General features: G+C 36.4%; 1 protein-coding gene across 2 annotated transcripts; it reads left to right on the top strand.

Moving 5' to 3' along the window:
• The first annotated feature begins 19,690 nt into the window (after nucleotides 1-19,690).
• Nucleotides 19,691-23,143, top strand: LOC145012656 (FT-interacting protein 3). 2 transcript variants are annotated; one of them, XM_078971451.1, is made up of 3 exons: nucleotides 19,691-19,932; nucleotides 20,264-20,316; nucleotides 20,491-23,143. In XM_078971451.1, the coding sequence occupies exon 3, from the start codon at nucleotides 20,507-20,509 to the stop codon at nucleotides 22,841-22,843; it is 2,337 nt and encodes a 778-aa protein (XP_078827577.1). In that variant the 5' UTR covers nucleotides 19,691-19,932; nucleotides 20,264-20,316; nucleotides 20,491-20,506; the 3' UTR covers nucleotides 22,844-23,143. The 2 variants fall into 2 exon arrangements, with proteins under 2 accessions (XP_078827577.1, XP_078827578.1); XM_078971452.1 differs by lacking the exon at nucleotides 20,264-20,316.
• Nucleotides 23,144-26,035: the final 2,892 nt, after the last annotated feature.

Below are 26,035 nucleotides of genomic sequence, written 5' to 3'. Positions count from 1 at the left end.
TCTAGAAGATGACCCAATGAGTTGGCCAAGTTTTCGGGGTTTTGAAGATTGGAGGACTCGACAAGTCTAAGGAAGGACTCGACGAGTTAAAACGAAAAGTCGTGATTATGTCATAAGGAAGAACTCGGCGAGTTAGAGGGTAACTCGATGAGTTAGATCACGAATTCGAGATTCTCTGATTTATAGAGCTCGGCGAGTTGATGGACCAACTTGACGAGTTGATTCAACCAGATGTTAACTTTGACCATATGTTGACTTTAACTTTTACCTTGACCGAAGTTGACCCTAAAAGGGGTATGAGCATGAAAGGGTAATTAAAAGAGATTTTATGTGTAGGAGTTTGAGGAGAGTTGAGGACAGTTCAGCTACTTCATGACATTGAGGTGAATTACCTTCTAGTAGAAGTGGGTTGAAGGCACCAATGTCGGCCCACTAGTAGTTGATTATAGTGAAGATAATTGTTTGTATGACAATTGTCTGGTATGCCACTATCTGTTATTAGTTATGTGCTAGTATGCTATGTTATTATGTGATAGTGGTAGGAGGGGTAGGATAGACCCCAGTATCGATTGTAAGGACTGACAGGGTAGGTCACGCACCCAGCAGGGGCGGACACAGGATTTCATAGTAAGTGTGGCACATAAATTAATTCACTATGATGGTCAGAGAGATATGTTCTATCATAATCTAGTTCTTTTGTCAACAACATATAAACACATTTAAATAAATAAAAAAGACTTTAAAAACGTTTTTAATATATAAATATGTTTTTCATATGTATTTATTAAATTTATATGTATATTTTTACATATAAATACATTTTTATATGTATAAATATGTATTTAAAATATATTTATATATGCATTTATTTAATAATAACAAATTTAAAGAATAATATATTTATTTGATTTTTCAATAAAAAATAAAAATAAAAATAATTGTTTTGCTATAAAAGTTTCAATATTTTTGATCTATTTAGGAAATAATCACAAATTAATTTGTTACCGATTAAACTATGAGAAATGTCATAATGCAACCTTTAATCGGTTTTTACAACTTTTTTGTAAAAAAAAATAATTTGAGATTATTTGGTAAACTAACTTAAAATATTGAGATTTTTCTAAAGATTTTCCTAAAATGAAATGATTATGTTTAATTATATTTTCTTTTGAAACTATGAAAAACAATTATAATAAAACTAATTAGGAGACTTAGGTAGCAACTATTCATTGTACAGTATAATGAAATGTTGACTTTTTTAAGTCTAAGTTATCAATTTTTTAAATAGTAACTTTATGTATTTTACCTATGAGGTAACCTAACATCAACTATTAATTGGTAACTTGATACCAACTATTTATTGGTCTTAGCATTTGAATTTATATATTTTGGATACTAAATAAGTAAATATGTCATCCAAGGGCTTAAAAAAGATCTCAAACGAACAAGATTAGAAAATCTCAAACGAACAAGATTGAAACATGTGTAATGCATATGTACATATATGTGGATAATGTGCATGGAAGAAACTACATGAGGAGACTAGTAAGAAATGGTACGATAAGATGAAAACTTAATGTAAAACTAAAAAATAAAAAGAAAGCAGAACAGAAAAATGAAAAAGAAAATTGTTGAGAGAAGGAGTTGAACTCGAGACCTATTTAAAGAGATAAACTTTACCTTGCACCTTAAACCAACTTAGGCTCGGTAACATTTGATTGAATTTATGAACTGTAACAGTAATACACTCACTTTCTATAGGTGCACACTAAAAAAAATTAATTTTTTTTACATTAATAGGAAAAAATTTAGTAGTTGCCGGTGCAACCCCGTGCACCACTGCAGATCCGCCCTTGGCACCCAGATATGTCCGACAGTATGTTATTCTATGTTATTATGTGGTAGTGGTAGGGGTGAAAAAGTCCACATAACCGGTTAAAATAAACCAGATGGTAGGTCGAGCACCCAAATATGCCTACCAGGGTAGGTCGAGCACCCATATATGCTTGATAGGGGTAGGTCAGGTACCCTGGTATGCCTGACAAGGGTAGGTTCAGCACCCAGATATGCTCAGCAGGATAGGTCGGGCACCCAAATATGCATGATAGTATGTTTATTGTATGGTATGTGGTATGATCGGGGAACTTTTGGATTAGGTGTCTAAGCCCATAACTATAATTGGTATGTACTTGACCCGATAGTAGCATGATCCTTTTGGGTTACCTTCACCGGAGCAATTTGATAGGATGGATATTTGAGAAAGAGGTTATTTGTTATTTACTAATATATTATAAGAATAATATATTAATTGAGAAATCATATTATTTAATTGGCATTGATCAATAACTAATTTAGTGATCAAAAGAGACTGATTAAATCAACGGGGACTGATTAAGTAAATCAGTGATAGATATAGTTTGGGCTAATGATCCATGTTGATTAGGGATGGACTAAATCTATGTAGGAGTCCATGAAGAGTTAGTCCAAAAGGCTATCAAATGAGTTATTGGATTAAAGGCTTAATTGAATGAATTATGGTTTACATGAAGAGACCCTAGGAATTCCACACTATAAATGTAACCCCTAACACTCCTAAAATCGGCCAAGACTTCCAAGAAGTAACCCTAACCGTTTTTTGGTGCCTCACATCTCTCTTATAATCCTCCATTGTTCTTGGTGTTTGTGACTTATTTGAGGTATTACATTTGAGGTACTAAGCTCTTGAACGGCCAAGTTCTACAAGCTACAACCAAAAGGTATTCATCTAACTTGATTTATGTTGTAAATCTCTAAATTGGATGCTAGTTAGGGTTCATGCTTTGGATGAATAAAAAATTGCATGTATAACTTGAAAAAACATAGATCCAAAGCATTAGGGTTGTATGTGCACCATAGGGTTGTTATAGTGCTCAAAACCCATCAGGAACTCACTAAGCTTTTTGCTTATGGTTTTCAGTTTTGGTTTCAGGTACTTCCTCTTCGAATGGAAAGGAGTTGGCATGATCGCAATGCATCACGCCGCATTTTCCACACCAGAGATCTATGGGATTTACACTCTGATATTATTTTTCTATGACATGTTTTGACTATGGATACATTGGTTTTGATTTATATTATCACTATAAGGTTTTCAGACAAATGGTTTTATATTTGTTTAATTTAAAATAAAATTTTTGGTCTGTATTTTTGGGATGTTACAAATACCTTTTCATGCATATAAAGAACGCCAAGAACGAAGTTGAAACGAATAAGATATGGTTGTTTGAAGTTGAAATGGAATTTAGGGATTTTTGATTTATGTTGGGCGTACATATTATGTCTACAGGGCGTAAATCATTAAAGATGGACGGGGACTTCATTCGTACGATTGGCATACATAAGGTGTATGTAGGGCATACTCATACTGATCCCTAAAACCTAAATTTTAGGGTTGGGATCCTATTTAAACACTATAAGTCCCTTGAGGGCTCTTCATGTTCAACCATACACTCTCCCTAAAGCAATCATTTCGAAACCTAGTTACTATGTGAAGAACTTGAGATTTGTGTTTTGTGAAGAAGGAATCCATTAAAGAAGCATTGGTGAGCTTGGAGCTTGAAGATCCAGAACATACATCCCATTTGCAAGCCTCATAAGGTATAAAGCTTGAACATTTATGATTCCTTGGTTTCGATCTAGGTTAGATTAGAGTTTTACATGCTTTTGGTCTCATGATGTTGGCTCTTATAATTAAAAGATACTCTAGAGCTTGTGATTGTCATATCTTGTCATTTATGAGGATCCTAAGTCATAAAAATGGGATCTTGATGGTTGATTTTCACTCATGTAAGGGGTTGGAGTCATTAGAGGATGTTAAGGATATAGGGTTTGGGTTTTAAACTCCATTAAGCCATGCAAAGTCATAAAGTCATGAACTTTATGACTTTAGACGTCCATTAGAGTCAGATCTGGGTGGTGTATGTTTGGTCTAGAGCTATTAAGAGCTTAATAAGGAGTTTAGCAATTTGCTCGATTACACGAGGCGTAACCCTAAGTACACAACACGTAATGGGGATTTTCCTATTTTCTGTGGAAACTTGGTATGCATGTCATATGTAAGGAGTACACATTGTGTACTCACAGAAGTGGAATTAGGTCATTTTTGGGCTTTGGGCCATGTATTAGTGGGACTAGCTTGGAAAGGGTAGAATGGTCTTTTACCCTAGAAAGAGAGTATGTAATGGACCTTTAATTATGATTTTTTCCTTATTTCATAATTAGGGTTGGTTTTGATATATATAGTGTGAGGAAATTCTTGGATCAGCAGCTCAGGTGCTAGAGTTATCTGTTATTGATTGAGGTGAGTCTTCTCACTATATTGTATGATATTAAGTGTCGTATGTACTTGTTGTCTTTTTTACTCTTGTAGTATACATGTATGCCTGAATGATTTATTTATGTAGGGTAAAATAGACTCAAGGGTGAAATAGACTCGTTCGGTTGAAAAACACCGATTGAGTCGGAACGGACTCTGGGGTGAAATAGACCTGTTCGGTTGAAAAATACCGATTGAATCGGAATTGACTCAGGGGTGAAATAAACCAAGGGGCGAAATAGACCTATTATATCCTTGTGTTGATATGTATGTATGACATGTGGTATTTTGGGGGGGGGGACTCACTAAGCTTTGTGCTTATGGTTTATGTTTAAAATGTTTTTTAGGTACTTCTGGTTCAAAGGGGAAGAGCTCGACATGATAGCATCGCATCTGCCAATGTTTTGCATTTGATGATATAATTTGTACTTTGATAACTATTTTACACATTATCATAATTTAATAGGTTTTGGAATGAATGAATGGTGTTTTGGTTGATTTAAAATAAAAAAAATTACTTAGTGTTTTTTAGGACGTTACAAGTTGGTATCAGAACCTTGGTTTAAGGGATTCGGACACACTCTTGGGTATGTCTGGACTCAAACTGAGGAATATGTAAAAGCTTTTTCAAAAGAAAATGATTTCTTAAAAAGAATTTGTATAAGGGAAAAGGGGTGTAATGCTTGCAATCAACCTAGCTCAAGTAAGTGTTTACCAAAATACCCATACATGTTTATTTGTTTCAGTATGTGTACGTGTGTATAGCATGATATATTAAGGCTATGGATTTGCTCAAGATTTCATGATAGAATGCTGGGAGAGATGCCTTTATATGCCTGTTGGTTGAGCTTTTAGAATTGCATGCTAGTATGGATTTTAGATGTTGGATAAAATTGCCTAATTAGGTAATGCACGGGTTTAGATTTCTTGATGCCCGGATGTTGCTTGCTTTGTGCTTTGTAGGACTCTTGTTGATGAGAGTAAACAATTAAGTGAATACGTTAAGTTACATGCAGCAAGGGTTAAATAATCCCATAGTGATTGATTTGGCCTTATTGTGCAGCTCTCGTCTGAGTCTAACTGTTGTAGGGTTGAGTTTGTTAGTCGAAAGATTATCTAAGCTTTGTTGCATGTAATTGTATTCATGAGGTAATTAGCTGACATAAGTGGAAGTACTTCAGTAGCTGATGGTATGGTGAGGTGAGGAACCTAGGAGAGCCTAGGAAGTGCTTTAGTGGGCATGGTGTACTTTTTAAAAAGTTTTAGGTTTATGTGTTGAGAAGGTGACGTAGAGGATTTGGGATGGCTCTTGAGGAAAGTATATATAAGTTTGGAAGGTAGTAATGGGCACGTACTACTGAAAGCACATGATCCATACTCGAATCAAGGAAAGTCACGAAGATTCTACGAAGCCTGTAGATTGAAGAATTCACTGGGTACGCAATAATTATCGTATGGTTTCTTTTTAGAATAATGATGAGCACTCGTAGATGAGTATCTAGTTCATGTTCAGGCTCTGGTGCTGAGCCGATTGATGAGGGAATGTAAGAGTTCATCACGTCACCCATCGAAATAGTTACATATCAGCCTTCTATGGTTTTTCATAGGAATGTTAGGGTTCTGAGTTTACGTTGGATTGAGTAGATGGAGGGTGTCTTCCATACCAGTCCTTATCCCATAGAAGCTAACGTTTAGTTTGATTTGGATATTTTGCTTCATTTAGCAAGGAATTATTGGGATTTGATTGTGCATTCTATCATAATTATTGAGTTGGAGGCTATGTCATGGGATGGGTTTACTTCTCACTTTAGGGAGATACCTTCATTAGGTTTGTGGTACGTGTCAGTGGAGGGTCCAACGAAGAAGCCCAAGACTTTCGATTCGCGATTTATCAGCCAACAGAGCCAAGTCTATTATGCCAAGTGCGGGAAACCGCAATGTGGGATGTGTTGATCTAAGGGTATGGGCTGCTACAAGTGTGTCGGGCGGATCATCTTAACAGGGATTGTCCACAGGAATTGAGTTCAATTTGTTTTCATTGCAATCAGGTGGGCCATAAGAAGCCCGACCGTGTAACGTCCCAATAATTCATAGTAAAATTTTTATTTTTAAAACCATAAACAATACAAACGATTTGTTCCAAAATCAACTAAAGTAATTATATCATTTAAACATTAGAGTAAAATTCATAAAAGCTAATGTGTAAAATGTTGGGGGATGCAATGCAGTCACGTCGGTCCCTTCATTGTCATACCAAAAGTACGTGAAACCATGAACATAAAATCGTAAGCACAAAGTTTAGTGAGTTCCCCAAAAGACCACATACCATACATACAAAAGAGATTGCTATGTGCCAACGATAGTTATGTCATGATTCGTATTATGGTCTTCCTTGCCAGGCCGAGGGCCAAAACCTTAGGTCTTACAAACAAGTGCCAAGAGCCACTTCCTGGTCCTCTATGTAAGTATCACAAAGACAACTAGCATACTACATATAACTGATAGGGTATGGTCCCTGGTCTTTCATATGCATTAGATCTGAAACTAATGTGGTGATGGTAGTAGCTGTACAATCTCTGCTCATGTGACCACTTCGGCCGCACTTGAAGCAGACCGAACTCCCCGACTTGCACGCCCCCTCGTGCATCTTGTCGCACTTGCTACATCGGATGCAGCCCTGCTGGCTCCTTGATTTGTGGTTTGATAACTTGGGCTTCTTGCCCAAACTGCTTGTCTGAACCCCATCTGGTTTCCTCTTCCTCTCCATCTCCAGATCCAACTCCCTCTCTCGAGCCCTACCAATCATATCCTCCAACATCTTGAAGCTGGAGCGGCTCACGGATATCACTCCGCAACATCTCATGATATCAGGCCTCTTTCATCTCCTCGTCTGCCACGTACTGCGGAACGATAAGGGCCTTCTCCCTAAACTTGGCGATGATCTCCGCCACTGTGTCTGTTGTCTTCTCAAGATCCTGGAGCTCCCTAGCAAGTTGTTGCACCTCAATCACAGGTGCAAACTCGGTCCTGAACCTGGCCGATAAATCACTCCAAATTATAGCATCTAAAATTGTATCATCTCCATTGGCTCATCCGACCTCCTCTCACCAATCACGTGCCCTATCTTTCAGAAGACAAGATGTAAGTCATACCTTGTCCCCCCCCCCCCCCCCAGGACATCTGCTAGTACGGAACGTGTTGGCGACATCAACCAACTATCTCCTGCTAACAACAGGGGCCGAGCCCCATGATAGTTGGGAGCACCACAAGCCTTGAACTCCCTGAAAGTCAATGTGCTCAATCCCATCATGACCACCACCTCGGTGCCGAAAGCACTCAACCTCTCATCCAAAAGCTCTAAAATACCCTCCTTAATCGTGTCGAAGATCATAGGAGACTGATCCAAGATACTCTGTGTGATCTCAGAGGAGATGAACTCCCTAGTCTGGTCGTCTAGTTGCCCGACTCTTGGGTCTGAGCCTGATCCCTCACCGTCGCCTGAACTGTCGACTGGTCTAGTGCATAAACCACCTTTCTGAAAAACACATTATAATAATCATCAGAATACTAATCATATCTCGAGGGATCACATATACTACAAGTCCTTTGGATTCATCTCAGCTTTCCTTGACTCGAGTACGGATCATCTATTTTTAGTAGTACGGGCCCATACTACCTTCCACATCTATCCGTACTTTCCTCAAGAACTGCATTGACTTCACCAAATCTCTTCTACAACTAATGCTTCATGCGGTAATCTCATCCTAGGCTTGACCTAGGGTAATCACCAATCCACTCCCCGCCATCATCTGCATAAGAAGTCCCTGTTATCTCCCCATAACTAGTGTGCGAATACCATTACATATCACTAGGAATAGATAATTCTTCAAATGAGAGATCGTACCCTACAACGGTTGGACTCAAACAAGAGCTGCAAAATAGAGCTAGACCTAACCCTCCTGAAATTATTTAGTCCTCGCAATATGTAACTTAACATATTCGTTTACTAGTTAGTAAAAGACAACTAGAACTCCTAAAATCATAAATCAAGCAACATTCGGGCATTGAGTAAACATAATCAATCATATACTAATCAGGCCATCATACCGACTAATCTATACTAGCATGTAGTTCATAAAGCTGATACACATATAACAGGCACATAAGGCATCCTTCCTAGATCCTTAGCCCTAATCTAGCATGCAATTCTCATAAACGTATCATAACATTAACTTGTATGGATAATTTGGGAGTACTTACTTTAGCTCGGCTGATTGCATGCACCACACCATATTCTTTTTTTTTTTTTTCAAAATTCTTTTCTTTCCTCAACGTTCTTTTAGTAAAAAGGGATTTCTTTTGAAAAAATTTCTATACCAATTCCTTTGTTTGAGTTCAGACACACCCGAGAGTGTGCCCAAATCCCTCAAACTAAGGCTCTGGTACCAACTTGAAACATCCCAAAACTACGGTCCAAAATTTTCATTTTAAAACTATTAATAAAACCCTGAATACCAATCACCATATAAAAACCATAAGTCGTGTAATTCAAAATAACATAATATCTGTCAATGTATCAAAATCATATCAAATATTATAGTGAATTATCCCAGACTAATATCGTGGTGTGTGCCATGCAGTCATCCGGAGCTCTTCCCTTTGCTGACTGAAGTACCCGAAATCAAAACTGAAAACTGTAAGCACAAAAATTAGTGAGTCTACCCAACTACCACATACCATACACATATAACATAATCATATCTTGGGCCCCGCCCCTTCTACATCGAGTCAGGCTCGGCATCGGGCCCCGCCTGGCATCGTCAGGCCCCACCTGACATCGACCCTCGCCCGACATCGAGCACATCTCGGGATACATGTGAATACAATCAAATAATACACATAAACCTAAGAATATATCATTAACATTTAAACATTCCTCACCCCCCCCCCTCGCATCAGACTGTAATCCAGAAACATACTAACATTCCTTGGGACCGCCCCGACATCAGACTAAAGTCCGGAAATATACAAGTATAACATATACAAGAATCACAAAGACTCTATGTGACATGCCCATTTTTCACGGCCAGATAAGACCGGTTTTGTTTATGCTTTGTAAAAATTAGAGTACTTCTTTTCATAAAAATGTTGCGGAATTTGTTCCCAGAAAAACACGATAAATACGTTATCAAAACATTTTCGAAGAAACGTGTTTTATTTATTTTAAAACGTTTGTGATGTCATCGTCAATACATAAACATAAGCATAAACGGAACTTACATTCATTATCACTAGTGATTTGCATCTCCTTAATCTCTCAGTGTAATGTAACTTCATATCGACACCTGTGATATAAATAAACTGAGTGGGTTAGGTTGGGAAACCTGGTGAGTACTTAGGGTTTTCAACCCACAATAATATAATTATTATGTTTAAACATTTACACAATCAACCCAATTACCCATATCCATTATCTTCTTTATTCTACTCTAAGAATTCAATTATTCCTCGTTTATTTATTCCTAAGGGTTATCCTAAGGAATAGACACGAAATCCATTGTTGCCAAGGTAAAACTCAACGGGCACTAAATCCATAGTTCCCAAGGTTTATCTCATTTATTGACAATATCGTTTCCGAGACTCTTCTCGCAATACAAGTCAATGGGTTTTATCTCGTTTATCGACAGTATCGATTCCGAGAATCCACTCGCAATACATGTCGATGGGTTTTTAGAGTACACCTAGTGAATACACAATTCAAAACACCTACAGGTTGCGAGCTTGCTAGTGTCCACTGAACTGTCTAGAATAGTCCGTGGTTGTCATCCATACTCTGTTGGATGATGGGGCCATCACTCGGGTAAAAGGCTTCTCTACTGGTTTACCTCTCACCCTTACCTCATGGTCTATATTACCTCTTCATCATTTTATTTTTGTCACACAGAAACTATTTCATCTACCCATGTTTTATCCCAACATATTTGTAGATATAAATAATTATACAGTTTAGATCATTTAAAACATGTATAAAATCATTCATCCAACATAGAAAACTGTAACTTCTATGTTGCTTCAAACGGGTATCTAACTCTTGGATTCCTTGGCTGTAGGCGATGCTCGGTCTTGCACCTGCTCGTTAGACTTTCAATCATGACCTTCGTGTCACAAGCTCATTCTTTATCAGAGACTCCTTCTTCTTCTTAACAAACTTGGGATAAGTTAATTTGATTACTACAATTGACCGATGTGTCATATTCTAATGACCTATCATCGTATGTAACAACACTTAGACTCAGGTCTCTTATAGTCAAATTCCAGAATGGAATATGCCTTCCTTCATGGTCTAATGTGATATAATCACATTTTAGCATTTCTAGCCACCAACTTCTTTAACAACGAGCACGATACTTCTATTGATCGCTTTGATTTCAATCGTTTGGTTTAAGTCGGACGTTACATCAAACTTGGTTCTCTGAACCACGTAACCTACTCATCATATTCAGACTCAATGTGATATGACCACTAGGGTCGGAATATCAACAATCTTCTTAGTTATTACCGAAACGATGGTAACAACACACTTGAATAAAACGAAATCAATTACTAGTTTCTTGGTAACCTTGTGACCTTCCCTGATCCAAGTGTGAGTCATGTGCTTCCGGTAGTATAGGCCTCTACTACCATCCACACCTACTCATACTCATCCCAAGTATTGTCCTGCAGTTTTTCCAAGTCACCATACAAGAAAATCACATAACAACTCAACACATCAAATATCAAAACGAAGGCTTTTTATTATTCCTTGAAACTATTACATAGGTGTTCAAGATCACCCTAGACTATGCCTCTAATAGGCTACATCATATGATTCTATGGCTACTTCATAACTCGACCTTTGGATATCAACCCTTACTCTTCATTGCATTGTCAGCTACTTCGTTAGGGATGCTTCTTGGCTTTGGAGGTGCATTCGCTCTTGCTGCTTCACTTTTCTTTGGTCAATCCTTTGATATATGTCCCTTGTTCCTGCATCCGTAACAGAACCTCTTGCTGGATGTACAGATATTGGCGTAATGCTCGTTCTTCCCACACTTAAAACAAGTCACTTCTTCGTAGCATCTCCCATAGTTCTTCAGTGGTGCCTTTGGCTTTGTAACTCCTTTTCTTTTTGGGCAGTCTTGCTTGAGGTGCCCTTCCTCATTACATTTGTAACACACCCTGGTGTTGAATGTACACTCATTGGCGTAATGCCCATGCTTTCCACACTTAAAACATGTTACTTTTTTGTAGTATCTCCCATGGTGCTTCGGCGGTACACTTGGGTTTGTAACTCTTATTGGACATTCTTGCTTGAAGTGTCCTTCTTTACTACACTTAAAGCAAACTTCTTCCTCGGTTGGGCATTCGTGGGCATAGTGACCAGTCTTCCCGCATTTGAAGCAGGTTACTTCCTTAGGGCATCTACCGTTGTGTTTCCTTCTATACTTGTCACACCATTTTGCTTCACCTACTCCTCCAGACTTCGAGGACATGTTGTTCTTGTCAGACCTTGAAGACCCCTCAAATTTCCTCTTCTTGCCAATATCAACCTTGCTGGCGATACTACCATTGATTACTTCATTAACAGACTTAGCAACCCAGATGGTCGCCTCAAGAGTGGGTGTCTGGCGTACTGGCACAGTAAGTTCGTCCTTACTTTGTTGAAGTAAACGCCTTGTTTCTTCCATCTGTGGATCTAGCATTATCCACACCATTGCTTGTACTCCGGCCATCGTGATTGGCCCAGGTACAACTACTACCTATGGCACATGCTCAATCACTGATGGTTCGGGCTGCGGGTTACCACTTCCAAATCCGCTTCTAGTGCTCACCATTTTGATCTATGCACCAAATCAGACGTTCGGTGTATCGAGGCAAGAATTTAAGATAGGAAAGTTTTATTTACGATAGACGTATAAATCTCCCTATTACTCCGAAAAGTTACATGCCAGTTCTAATACCGTAATTAAACGTTTAAAAACCTGAACACATAAAGTTTCCAGATCTGGTCGGCAATAGACCATAGATCTGATCATATAATTCATATCAAATCATTTAGCACGTAAAAACAATTTAGGCATCATTCCTAAAATAAACTAGTGCCTGTGTCTATTAAGGTGTATTACCTAAATCTATTAGACACACTCCTCACAATCATTGTTTAGTATTCTAAGTTTAAGTCTATAAAAAAATCCATATTCCTAGTTCGCTTAAACTAATGCTCTGATACCAACCGTGACATCCCCATTTTTTACGGCTAGATAAGACCGGTTTTGTTTATGCTTTGTAAAAATCGAAGTACTTCTTTTCATACAAATGTTGCAGAATTTGTTCCCAGAAAAATATGATAAATACGTTATCAAAACATTTTCGAAGAAACGTATTTTATTTATTTTAAAACGTTTGTGATGTCATAGTCAATACAGAAACATAAACATAAACGAAACTTACATTCATTATCACTAGTGATTTACATCTCCTTAATCTCTCAATGTAATGTAACTTCATATCGACACCTGTGATATAAATAAACTGAGTGGGTTAGGTTGGGAAACCTGGTGAGTACTTAGGGTTTTCAACCCACAATAATATAATTATTATGTTTAAACATTTACACAATTAACCCAATTACCCATCCCCATTATCTTCTTTATTCTACTCTAAGAATTCAGCTATTCCCCGTGTATTTATTCATAAGGGTTATCCTAAGGAATAAACACCAAATCCATCGTTGTCAAGGTTTACTCAACGGGCACTAAATCCATAGTGTCCAAGGTTTATCTCGTTTATTGACAGTATCATTTCCGAGAATCCTCTCGCAATACAGGTCAATAGGTTTTATCTCGTTTATCAACGTTATCGTTTATGAGAATCCACTCGCAATACATGTCGATGAGTTTTTAGAGTACACCTGGTGAATACACAGTTCAAAACACCTATAGGTTGCGAGCCTGCTAGTGTCCACTGAACTGTCTAGAATAGTCCGTGGTTGTCATCCATACTCTGCTGGATGATGGGGCCATCACTTGGGTAAAAGGCTTCTCTACTGGTTCACCTCTCACCCTTACCTCATGGTCTATATTACCTCTTCATCATTTTATTTTTGTCACACATAAACTATTTCATCTACCCATGTTTTATCCCAACATATTTGTAGATATAAATAATTATCCAGTTTAGATCATTTAAAACATGTATAAAATCATTCATCAAGCATAGAAAACAAGTATTCAGATAATATGCACACATAACACGTAATTTATGTAAAATACTTCATATCTATGTGTAAGATGAAAGGGACCATGCACTCACTTGGAAGGTGGTGACTCAGCACTCGGACAACGCTCTGATACTCTCAAAACAATTTTCTTTGATAAAACCTAGTATCAATACCACTAGGGTTTAGTCTAACGGTAACCGTGACAAATTAATAGCCTGACTATTATTACTATTATATAAGCGTTAAATAACACTCAATATAACTCATAATAATAGCCCAAATAATTATTTTAAGGACCTAATAACATTACTATAATTATTTGAAAGCTATATTAAAAGTTGCGTAAGCGTAGCTCACTTACAACGGATTTTAAAGAAAAATCGGGCTTTGCTCGGAGCAGCGTTTTCGAAACCGAAAGACCCTTTTTATCGGGACTCTAGGAGCCTCGGGGCTTCCCTCGGGAGCTAAGGGATTTTTCCTAGGGTTTAGGGGTTAAAATAGACTAGAGAGAGAAAGTAATTTAGAGAGAGAAGGAGATTTGGTGTGAAAATCCGAGAGAATTCGCAACTATTTATAGGTTGCTGGCATCGGACTACGCTGGGCGTAGCCTTCGGTTACGTTGAGCATAACTCCGGATAAGACTGTCAGCCTTGGTCCAGCTGTCTCACACGTGCATCGGATGACAATGAGCGAAGGTATGTTGGGCGTACCGACTTCGGACGCGGGGCGTAGGCGAAGGTGACGTGTTGATCATCAGATGCGAGACCGTGGGGGGCAAGGGAAGTATAGGATCATGCCATGTCATCACCAGCTTCGCAAATTACACTCTTAACTTCTAAAAATCGTAACTTTTGCATACGATCTCCGTTTTCGACGTTCTTTATATCCAGAAGAAGGTGGGAACATACTCTACAACTTTCGTTTAGATTCCATCAGCTAGTTTTGACTCGATTTTAAATTTTATATTATTAACAAGCCGGGACATGATTGGTCCGTTAAATTCTCATAACTTCTTCATTCGACGTCCGTTTTCGCCCATCTTTTTCTCGTTATGCTACTCTTTACGAGATCTTTGATTCTCGTTTAGGTTGTGTTGGCTAAAAACTACTCGATCTAATATTCGAATTTCGTGTTGTACACTACTAAGCCGAAACTTCGAAAAATCATAACTTCTTCATACAAAGTCAGATTTGGGCGTTCTTTTTTATGGACGCTCTCGGTTTAACGTATTCTACGACTTTTGTTTAGATTGCTAAGGCTAAATCTTGCTCTATCGTAAATTCACTTTTTACGCTTCCCAGTATCGTGCCGGTTCCGTCGCGAAACTTCAACGGGTTATAACTTCTCCGTTATAACTCGGATTTCGGCATTCTTTATATGTATGGAAACCTTGTAATATATACTACAAATTGGTTAAGACTATTTATTATAAATAATCTTTTGCCGAAAATTCATTTTCGACACTTATTGCCTATAAGTTGACTAGCCCGGATCTGTGGACATTACACTCTAAACATACAATCATTCTTAGGGACCACCCCGACATCGGATTGAAATCCAAAAAAGCATATAAACCTACATTGGACCCAACCCGACATCGGATTGTAGTCCGGAACTACTACTAACTAAACGGGCCGACCTTGATGCCTTAAACCCGTTCCTACTGGATGAAAACTCACCTCTCAAATTGGCTACTGATATCTAAAGTGAGGAATCTATGATGGTTGCTCCAAAGACTCCCTGGCTATAAATTCACAAGGAATACTTAGTCAAAAATTGAAATTCCTTCCAAGGGTAAAATGACAATTTTACCCTTGGTCAAAGTCAAGGTCAAATTCAACTTCCAGTTGACCTAACTTGTCGAGTTACCTCCTAACTCGTCGAGTTCCTATGCTATTTAGACTCATGATATACCGAGTTAACTCGTCGAGTCCCTTCACAGACTCGTCGAGTTCCACCTGATACAGAACCGGGACAAATTGAGTCAACTCGTCAAGTCCCCTTCTGGACTCGCCGAGTCCTCTTGTCTGTTTGGGCTATGGATTCAGCCCCTACACTTCAGATCCAAGTTTCATACTTCACGAAAACCCCGTAAATGTCCTTTTGAGGGTAAAGTTTCCAACTTTACCCGTTAATACCTCTTCTTAATGGGTTTAGCTTAAACCCTAACTCCTTGGGACCTACAACTTGGTCCTTAAGCCATCCATGCACTAAACTAAAGCTTACAATCACAAATCTAACCCCTAACATTACTTGGACACGTGAATCTCCTACCTTTTTCCTCATGCATGGCCTCTTCGGGCTGAAAAGGCCAAAATGACACTCTAGGGCTTCCATGGGGGTTCTAATAGCATAAAGTTTGCACCTTTACGCCTTAGCAACCCTTAATGATCCCAGATCTAAATGGATCCTTGCTTGGGGTATCCAAATCCTAAAGGTCAAGCTCTTTGAGTCAAAATCCTCCAAAATGGAAGATAAGTAGATCTAAGAGATAAATGATCATGTTATATACTTTATTACCATAAAAGGAAATGAATGAAATGTTGCTTCTAGATCTACAATCTTCTCTTGGATCCCTCAAGCTTCTCCTTCCTCTTGAAGGTTCAAAACACACAAAAACACTCAAAAATGGCTCCCACACTCACATAATGCTCTAGGGTTTCGTGGATTAGGGCTTAGGACTTGGAGGCTGGAAATGAGGTCATAAGGTGGGGATTAAGTTGCTTAAATAGGGTGAAAAACCTCGAAATTAAGGTTTCATCCTGGTAGGCCTACTCGGCGAGTAGATGTTCCCAACTCGTCGAGTAACTATACTAAATAAACAAAATACAATTAAAATGCATACTAGGAATGAGGCGTTACAAAGGTGTTTATAGGAACCAATGACAAAAAAGGAATGGATTCATTCAAGGTTTTGGAGTGGTGGAATGTTCATAAACTGAAGTACCGTGTTTTATCAAAGATGGTTATGGATGTGCTTGCGATCCCGATTTCTATCATTGCATCTGAGGCAACATTTAGTGTTGGGGGTAGAGTAATTGATCCATACCGACCTTTATTGGCACTGGACACTGTTCAAATGTTGATTTGGGGGAGGAGATTGGATTAGACATCGTTATGGAATCAAGAAAAAATTCAAGGTACATTTGATAAACTTAAAACACATGAACTAACAATTGATTAATTAAATTTATTAATATTTGATCATGTTAGTGGGTTCTTTTTACAGAAAGAGGAAATGTCCATTGAGGTTTTATTACCTACAGTGACAAGTAATACTTAAAGGTGTAAGTCATTTTAATCTACTTGTATTCTTGTTGTTTTAATTATATTATATTGCACACTTCATAAAATGTTTTAATTTTCAGAATTTGTTGGATTGAATTTGCTTCAAGGAAGATTAGCTTTTGAGTTTTGATAATATGTTATGTTAAAATTTATTTGTTTTTATAGTATTTTTGTAATTTGAACTTCCATGATAGGAAGACTTTCTTTTGAATGATTTAATTAAATTTTAGGTTTGTATGTTGGAGTTTAAAACTTATTTAATTTGAAGATTTTATTTATGCATCTTGGTTGGAATTTAAGTAGTCTGCACCTAGCTAAAAATTAAGTAAATTCGAGTTTTTTTTCTTCTCTGGAATTCATTTTGTAAACAGGCTCAAGCCAAGCTTAAGCTCGTTTAGGCTCATTTAGACAAAACAAGACGAGCCCGAGCCTATGTATTACTTCATGAGCCGATCTCAAGTTCCTTATTTGGGGCTCGAAACGAGTCGAGCTCGAGCTCGAGCCATACAAATTTTAAGCGAGTTGAGCTCGAGCTTGGCCAGGCTTGGGTTCAACTCAACTCATTTGCACCTCTACAAGTGTAATTTTGGATTATCTTAAACTGGTTTCTATACCTCAGATATAAAATAAAAATATCAGTTTAAAACATAAACTTAAATGATTCATAAGGAATCCAATTCTTCACCGTCACATTACTAATATTTCCCAAACAAGTCAATATAGAAAATAGCGTTGGATTGAAATTATCTTTAGCCAATCTTTTATATACTAAAATGATGTCAACATAATAATTTCATTGGTTGGAGATGTGCTAAACTAAACCTTTATTGACACGATGTTATAAATCAACCATGAAATGTCAATAAATTAATTAATCCGATTTAAATCAAATTAACGAGTGAAAAATGTTTCATTTTTCGTTTGGAAATTATCCATGTAATCACCAACAAACATTTATCCTTTCCATTCACCACATACCTTTATTTATTAATAAAATATATTTGTTATTATTTTATTGAAAAAGAATATATTGATATCATATTGATCCATTCTCTTGTCACACACATGAAGGTGTCACGGACGTTGCACGTGGAATGGTCCCGACCAATGTTCTCTCGGAAGAACCCAGTGAGTAAAAATTGTTTACTGCCCCGAGACACCCTACATTTTGGATTAATTACACTAAGACTGCTCTTACTTTTTTTTATTTCACTTTCACACTAAAATTTACAATTAAAGTTTGGGGGTTTTATATGCAAATACAGAAAGTAATGAATATCGCTCTTCATGTATTTGGGAAAAGATGTGCTAGTTCTTTGTACATGTGAGTAAAATATTGCCTTGATCAATTCAATGTTAAGAATTGGTATGTCTTATGTTTCCTAAATATCTATCTACTCATAATATTGTAGTCAACATTTGACATTTTATTCATATATGTGTTTGATGGGTGTTTATGTAATATATGTTAATAAGAACAAAAGGACTATAACTTTCTCAAATGATTAATATATATATTAAATTCATCTACTATTTCGTCTTTATATGTTTTATTTTCAAGTTAGTTCCTAAAATAAAAGATAATTTTATGTTTGATATCATCAATTTTACATTTCAACTCGATCAAGTAGCTTCAATAAGGGTGTTTATTTGAATGGATCGGTTTGATCCGATTCAATCAAGCGAATCCAAATTGATTTCGGTTTCCAAAACATGGATCCAAACAGTCCAAACTAGATTCAAATCCGATCCGATCCGATCCAATCCAATTATAATTCGGTTGGATCGGTTTTTATAATTTGGTTTTCAAAAAACGAGACATTTTAAAACGATATATAATTATATATTACCCAACATTACACAAGAAGCAAAAAATAAATTATTCAGTTGTTATTTAAAAGTTATAAACAACTACTAAGAATATATATTATAGTTAAATATTTTATAGATAGAAATTTTCTGAGAGAAAATGCATATTAATGTTTTTTTATTGGGTGAAACGTTTTGAATCTATTTGAAAAAATAAATTACAAAATTATTAAATAACTATAGATATATATTATAAATAAATAAATAATAAATGTTTATTCATTTTTTTGGACTATTCAGTTCTTATTTTATAAACCAAACCAATCCAAAATCCAAACTAATAATTCGGTTTTGTTGAAAATCAATCCAAAAATCCAAATATCCGAACAAAATAGTTCAATCTAAATTGTCCAATTGGATAATTCGGTTTTATCCAAACAGTGAACAACCCTAAGCTCTAAAATGAATGTGTAGTCATATGAGGAGATCATAGCCAACTTTAATAAACATGTAATTATATGTACAATATTTCGGTTATATCCTTTTAAATTTCAATGAATTAAGATTCTATCTTTTATCTTTCAAGTTAATAAATATATATCCAAACAAACTTTTACAAAATTAAAATTTTAATAAAAACTCTAAATCAAATTCTCAATGTTACTAATTATTTTATATTCTACAACTAAGTCTTCTTCTCATAACTTTATACGAGTATTCATTTAGTTTAAAGCCTATCCTAAATGAAACCATGTTAAAGTGAATATCGACTTATATAAACGGTTACTATATTAATTAAATACGTCGTATACTATAATAATTGATTTCTATGATAAAAATGATAAATCTTTCCATGTGCAAATATTTATGATGTGAAGGGGTGGCTATGAATACTAGTCATAACATTAGGGGTGAAGATGCAGTTTATCCAAAGTTAAATTGTTGTTGCACTCTTCCTTAAAGAGACAGCAATACACAGACATACTCACATACTCATCACCACCTCCTCCGCTTTTCTCTCTCTAAAACCCTCTTTCTCTCTCTAAAACCCCTGTTACCATAACACCTTTTTCGTCTCAAATCCTCTATATTCTTATGAATCTGATCCCAGACGATTAAAAAAGCAACTCCATTAATTTCTTCTTGTAACAGCCCAATAATGCTATCGCGAATCCATACAGATCTCCCATGAGATCTCTCTTTCATTATCGCTCTTAGTAAGGTATATACACATTCCTTAGCATATTCCTCCAAGAATGTATCTATATCCGAACGTACAGCATTTGATGAATATTCATGCATTAATGTGATTCTAGGGTTTCTCTTGATTGTGATTCGACATTTTTTTAAAATTACCTTTTACTCTACCAAACTTCATTTTCAGCCATGAATTTGTCTGTTTATTTTATAGTTCTAGATAATTTTTGAGCATGTTTTTCCTTTGAAGTAGTTTGAGTATATTGCTGAAAATTTAGTACTCTGTCGATGCCTTTTTTCCCTTATCAGTGTGTCTAAACTAGGGTTTTGATTTGTTTTCTTTACCTTTTTTGCAGGTCGGAATCACTTAGATCTGAAGCCTTCAACTCTACTTTTTTAAAGTTACCAGGTGTTAATTATTGATTATATGTTTAAACGATTTTCCTCTTTTATTTATGATAATCTTAGCTCCATCAATAGTATAAACATGTAATAAACAATTATTTTCCTTCAGTTCCATAATGTAAGCTCTTTTTTTAAGGTTCTGAACACTTCATATCAACAATTTTGTTCATCTTTTCAGCTGTGACGAAATCCAGATGATGCACAGACCTCCTCCGCACGATGATTTCTCACTCAAGGAGACCAAACCCCACCTGGGTGGAGGAAAGGTCACCGGAGATAAGCTCACCAGCACTTATGACCTTGTGGAACAAATGCAATACCTGTATGTCCGTGTGGTGAAAGCTAGGGATTTACCTTCAAAAGATGTTACCGGTAGTTGTGACCCTTATGCTGAAGTTCGTCTTGGAAACTATAAGGGTACAACTCGTCATTTTGAAAAGAAATCTAACCCTGAATGGAACCAAGTGTTTGCCTTCTCCAGAGAGAGGATTCAAGCCACAATGCTTGAAGTCACTGTAAAAGATAAAGACTTTGTGAAGGATGATTTCATGGGGTGGGTTCTATTTGATCTTACTGAGGTTCCAAAAAGAGTTCCACCAGATAGTCCTCTAGCTCCTCAATGGTATAGATTAGAAGACAGGAAATCAAACAAGCTGAAAGGAGAGCTTATGTTAGCAGTATGGTGGGGTACTCAAGCTGATGAAGCTTTCCCTGAAGCATGGCATTCAGATGCTGCTTCTGTTGGTGGAGCTGATGCTCTTGCTAACATCCGTTCAAAAGTGTATCTTTCACCTAAGCTATGGTATCTCAGAGTCAATGTGATTGAAGCCCAAGACTTAATACCAAGTGACAGAACTAGATTCCCTGAAGTTTTTGTGAAAGCTGCACTTGGTCATCAAGTTTTAAGGACTCGAATCTCCATGAGCAAGTCCATCAATCCAATGTGGAATGAAGACTTGATGTTTGTAGCTGCAGAACCATTTGAAGAACACTTGGTTTTAAGTGTGGAAGATAGACTCGCACCCAATAAAGATGAAATCCTTGGAATGTGTGCAATTCCTCTACAGTATGTGGATCGAAGGCTAGACCACAAAGCTATCAACACAAGATGGTTTAATCTTGAAAAGCATGTTATAATCGATGGTGAAAAGAAAAAAGAAGTGAAATTTGCTAGCAGGCTTCATATGAGAATCTGCTTGGAAGGTGGTTATCATGTTCTTGATGAATCTACTCACTACAGCAGTGATCTTAGGCCAACAGCTAAACAATTATGGAAGAACAGCATCGGTGTTCTTGAAGTTGGAGTCTTGAGTGCTCAGGGATTATCACCAATGAAAACAAAAGACGGACGTGCAACAACAGACGCGTATTGTGTCGCCAAATACGGGACAAAATGGGTCAGAACAAGAACAATAATTGACAGTTTTACCCCTAAATGGAACGAACAATACACATGGGAAGTTTTCGATCCGTGTACTGTTATAACAATCGGTGTATTCGACAACTGTCATCTCCAAGGCGGCGATAAAGGTGGTGGGGGTGGGGCCCGCGATTCAAGAATCGGGAAAGTCAGAATCCGTCTTTCCACTCTCGAAACAGATCGCGTCTACACCCATTCATACCCTCTTCTTGTTTTACATCCATCTGGAGTTAAAAAAATGGGTGAGATTCATTTAGCTGTGAGGTTTACATGTTCTTCATTGCTAAACATGATGCATATGTACTCACAGCCTTTGTTACCCAAAATGCACTACATCCATCCGTTGACAGTGAGTCAACTCGATAGTTTAAGGCACCAGGCGACTCAGATTGTTTCCATGCGGTTGTCCCGGGCTGAGCCGCCATTGAGAAAAGAGGTGGTGGAGTATATGCTGGATGTGGGGTCCCACATGTGGAGCATGAGAAGAAGTAAAGCTAATTTCTTCAGAATCATGGGTGTTTTAAGTGGTTTGATTGCAGTTGGAAAATGGTTTGACCAGATTTGTAACTGGAAGAATCCGATCACAACCGTCTTGATTCACATCCTTTTCTTGATTTTGGTTTTATACCCTGAGCTTATTCTCCCTACTATTTTCCTCTATCTTTTTCTGATTGGAGTTTGGTACTATAGATGGAGACCAAAGAACCCACCCCACATGGACACCCGTCTTTCTTGTGCTGACAATGCACACCCTGATGAACTTGATGAAGAATTCGACACCTTTCCAACTTCTCGCCCTGCTGACATCATCAGAATGAGATATGACCGATTAAGGAGTATTTCTGGAAGGATTCAGACGGTTGTTGGTGACTTGGCAACACAAGGAGAGAGGCTTCAGTCTTTGCTGAGCTGGCGAGATCCCAGAGCAACTGCTTTGTTTGTGATTTTCTGTTTGATTGCTGCTATTGTTCTTTATGTCACACCTTTCCAAGTTGTGGCACTTCTGACTGGATTCTATGTGTTGAGACACCCGAGGTTTCGCCAGAAGCTTCCTTCTGTCCCTCTCAACTTCTTTAGAAGATTGCCAGCCAGAACTGACTGCATGCTATGAGATGATCAACAACGGAATGGAATCGTCAATTCCAGAGAAGGTTGCTCTATAATCAAAAAAAGCCATTCCTTTCTTCAATTCCTGGTAAGATGCATGCAACTATCTTGGAACAATGTTTTTGTATATCTTGTGCTTCTGTAGTCCTTTCTTAAATTTCAAATTTCATGGTCTGTGTTTTATTTAGGTTGTGTTTTTTTATTTGATTGTTATTAGTAGTAGATTATGAGTATCATCTTTGGCGATATTATTGGATAAATATCTTGGATTGGCAGTAATTTTTATCAAATGTTTCTTTAAGTAGGAGAGAATCTTCATTACTGTGTTGTGTTTTTGTCTGTGTGATAATAAAAAATATAAAAATAATGGGACAAAAATAGCACACCCATCAGAATATATTTGTTTTAGCAAGTTGGTGGTTTTTTTGTTCTAGTATGGAAACAGACAAAGATAAGATAAATCTCATAAGTTGATGGACCCATGTGCAAATGAACATGGTTTTATTCTAGGATATTATAATTGTTTCCAATATCATGCGTAATCATTATATAGAACTTTTTGTGAATGGCTATGAATTTGTAAATAGCAGTTACCTTCTTTTATAATGATGAAACATGATTATTTGTGCTATTGTTACTTTATTCTATAGGCTACAAGTACAAAATAGTACCTTAATCTAAGACCATGATTCATGTTCAGATGAATTATTCTGTTCTGTGTGTATTTGACTTTTTTGGTACAAGTCAAGTACTGCATGATGTACAATATTATTTAGGAAATTCCCAAAGATTAAAAAGAGTAAATGATTATGGTGTTTGGCTATTTATTTTTAAAGCGATTGGTTGGCATGTATGATGTATCTTTGCTGTGTTTGACAGCTGTGTAGACAATGATCTTTTGAAAAGCAATTTTGGAATTTTATGTAAGCGTGGGATCTTAGTTTTTATCACAATGTGACCTTTTTTGGAGCTTCTTTTTGCAACAAATATTGATTAGTTCTTTGATTCAATTATAGGAGTATTACTTTTCTTGAAGAAGAATCTCATGGTTTATATATGTTTATGCATAATAGCCAGAGTCACCGATAAAGTAGGATTCTATGATTACAACAAAGTTGAGTGGAACTAAGATGAAGTTACAAAAATCATTTAGGATAAGTCAATAGACTCTTTGCTAAATTCAAGTCTCTAGTCTTGAACAACGTTTAATAAACAACCCATATCGAGTTTTATCCTCTAAATACTGAAGCACTTGGTTTTAAGAATGACATTGCAGTTCAGTTGGGGTACACTTGATTATGCTAATATTTATTCACAACAAATTAAATATTTTGATGAGTAATTGGTAAGTGCCAACAAGACGAGGATAAGGTATCACATCAATTTGTAATGTTCTATGGACAAGCGTAAGAGTATCAATCCAAGAAGACCATGAAATGTTAGAAATACAAAGGAGAATTCAAACGCATTAAATTACAATGGAGAATAGAAATAAACAGGACTCAAAAACATTAAATGCAATAAATACTGTACAACAAACACAATAAAAAGGAGATGGATTCAATGACATAACTTGCTAAGGTATCCTAATTTTAAGCATTCATACCCTCCTATTTAAGTATATATCTTCAAAAGGCACCAACTCCTTCCTGTCTTTTTATTGACGTCTGACTTTTCCTCAAGAGATTAAATTTTAGTATTGGTTTGAACGGTTGTTGGCAATATCCTTCGTCTTTTTCCTTTTACTTCCAATTAGTTTGAGGAAAACTTGGAAGAGTAGGCTCATCATTACCTAAACTGATTTCCTCACTATTTCATTTGCCCTCCATATTTTCTATACGTTGACTCGTTCGGATTGATGTTTAGAAATTGTAACAAAGTTATAGTTTGATCTCCAACAATAAAATCTCGAAACAAAAGGAGCATAATGAGTCATATATGGACAAATCTATGTCCTTAAATTTGGCGAAGTCTTTGTTAACCTACAAGATAAACAATGACATTTAATTCATATATTTCACTAAAAAGATATGTAAATCTTACATTTATTTTCTCCTCCAACCACTCCGGAGATGCTTCTAATAAGCTTCTTGTCATGCCGATTGCAGTTTCTAGCCTCATTAAGGGGTTATAAAGCTTCCAATATGTTTTTAAGTTGTCCCATTTGTTTTTAATTTGTTTTAGAGCAAAGACTTTCCATGTTTCTTCCTACATGCCTTTCTCTAAATTCGTCCACCTAATCTTACAGAAATGAGTACTGGGTCTATGCCCTTTTTCTAGCTCAATCAATCACAATTTGGTATACTTCATCGAAGTGTTGTTATCCCAAACGATTTTTGGTTTATTCTTTATCTTAAGTGTTTCACAATTAACAACATTTTAGTAATTTAAGTCCATTATCCGAAAAATCATATTCAAAATCAAATTCATTGCATAACACCAAGATGCAAAATCATAATCATCTAATATACTCCAACATTGAAGCTGAACTTATGAAGAAACAACACATTACATTAACTTATAAGATCATAAAAACTATAAAGAAGCGAAGTAGAAAAAAATAGACACATGGCGGTTGTCGAGGCCAACAAAATAAATACCCTAAATCTTTTATACTAAAATAGTGTATAATGGTAAAGTGACCGTATCCACAGAGATTGGTTCAATTTATAACTCTATGAAAATCTTTGTGTACAAATACTTGCGAAATAGAAATAAAAGTAAAATGAGTGTTTTAAACTTTTGGTGTTTTAAAGAAACTAAAGTTACACTAAGATTACAGTGAGGTTTGGAAATTACAAGTAAACAAGCAAAGAGTTTTGATTCAAATCAATGAGAAAGAGATGATTGACATTGGAACTTGAACATTTCGTTAAATAATCATTAGAATCTCAAAGTTGGCTTAATTCATCTTCTTCTAATTACTCAACACTAGTCCATATCTTTAAATCTTCATTAATCTATATCCTACTTTGCTTTCAAAACCCAACATCTTCTTCAATAATTCACGAGCTCAATCCATCACATTTTCAAATCCACAAGCATACCGTAATCCTCAGGTTTAGTACAATCCCGCATTCCCACGATCACTCTGCTTTTTATGATCCTCAATAAATCTGCAATTATAATCAAGGAAACTAGAAAGTACCCGATATAAATATAAAATAAAAAAAAGTGAAAATAGCATGATGATTAA

This window comes from Lactuca saligna, chromosome 8 (genome assembly GCF_052625555.1).
Source record: "Lactuca saligna cultivar CGN05327 chromosome 8, ASM5262555v1, whole genome shotgun sequence".
NCBI lineage: Eukaryota > Viridiplantae > Streptophyta > Magnoliopsida > Asterales > Asteraceae > Lactuca > Lactuca saligna.
Note: the sequence above shows the minus strand (reverse complement) of the source record. Positions and strands in the feature narration are given on the sequence as shown.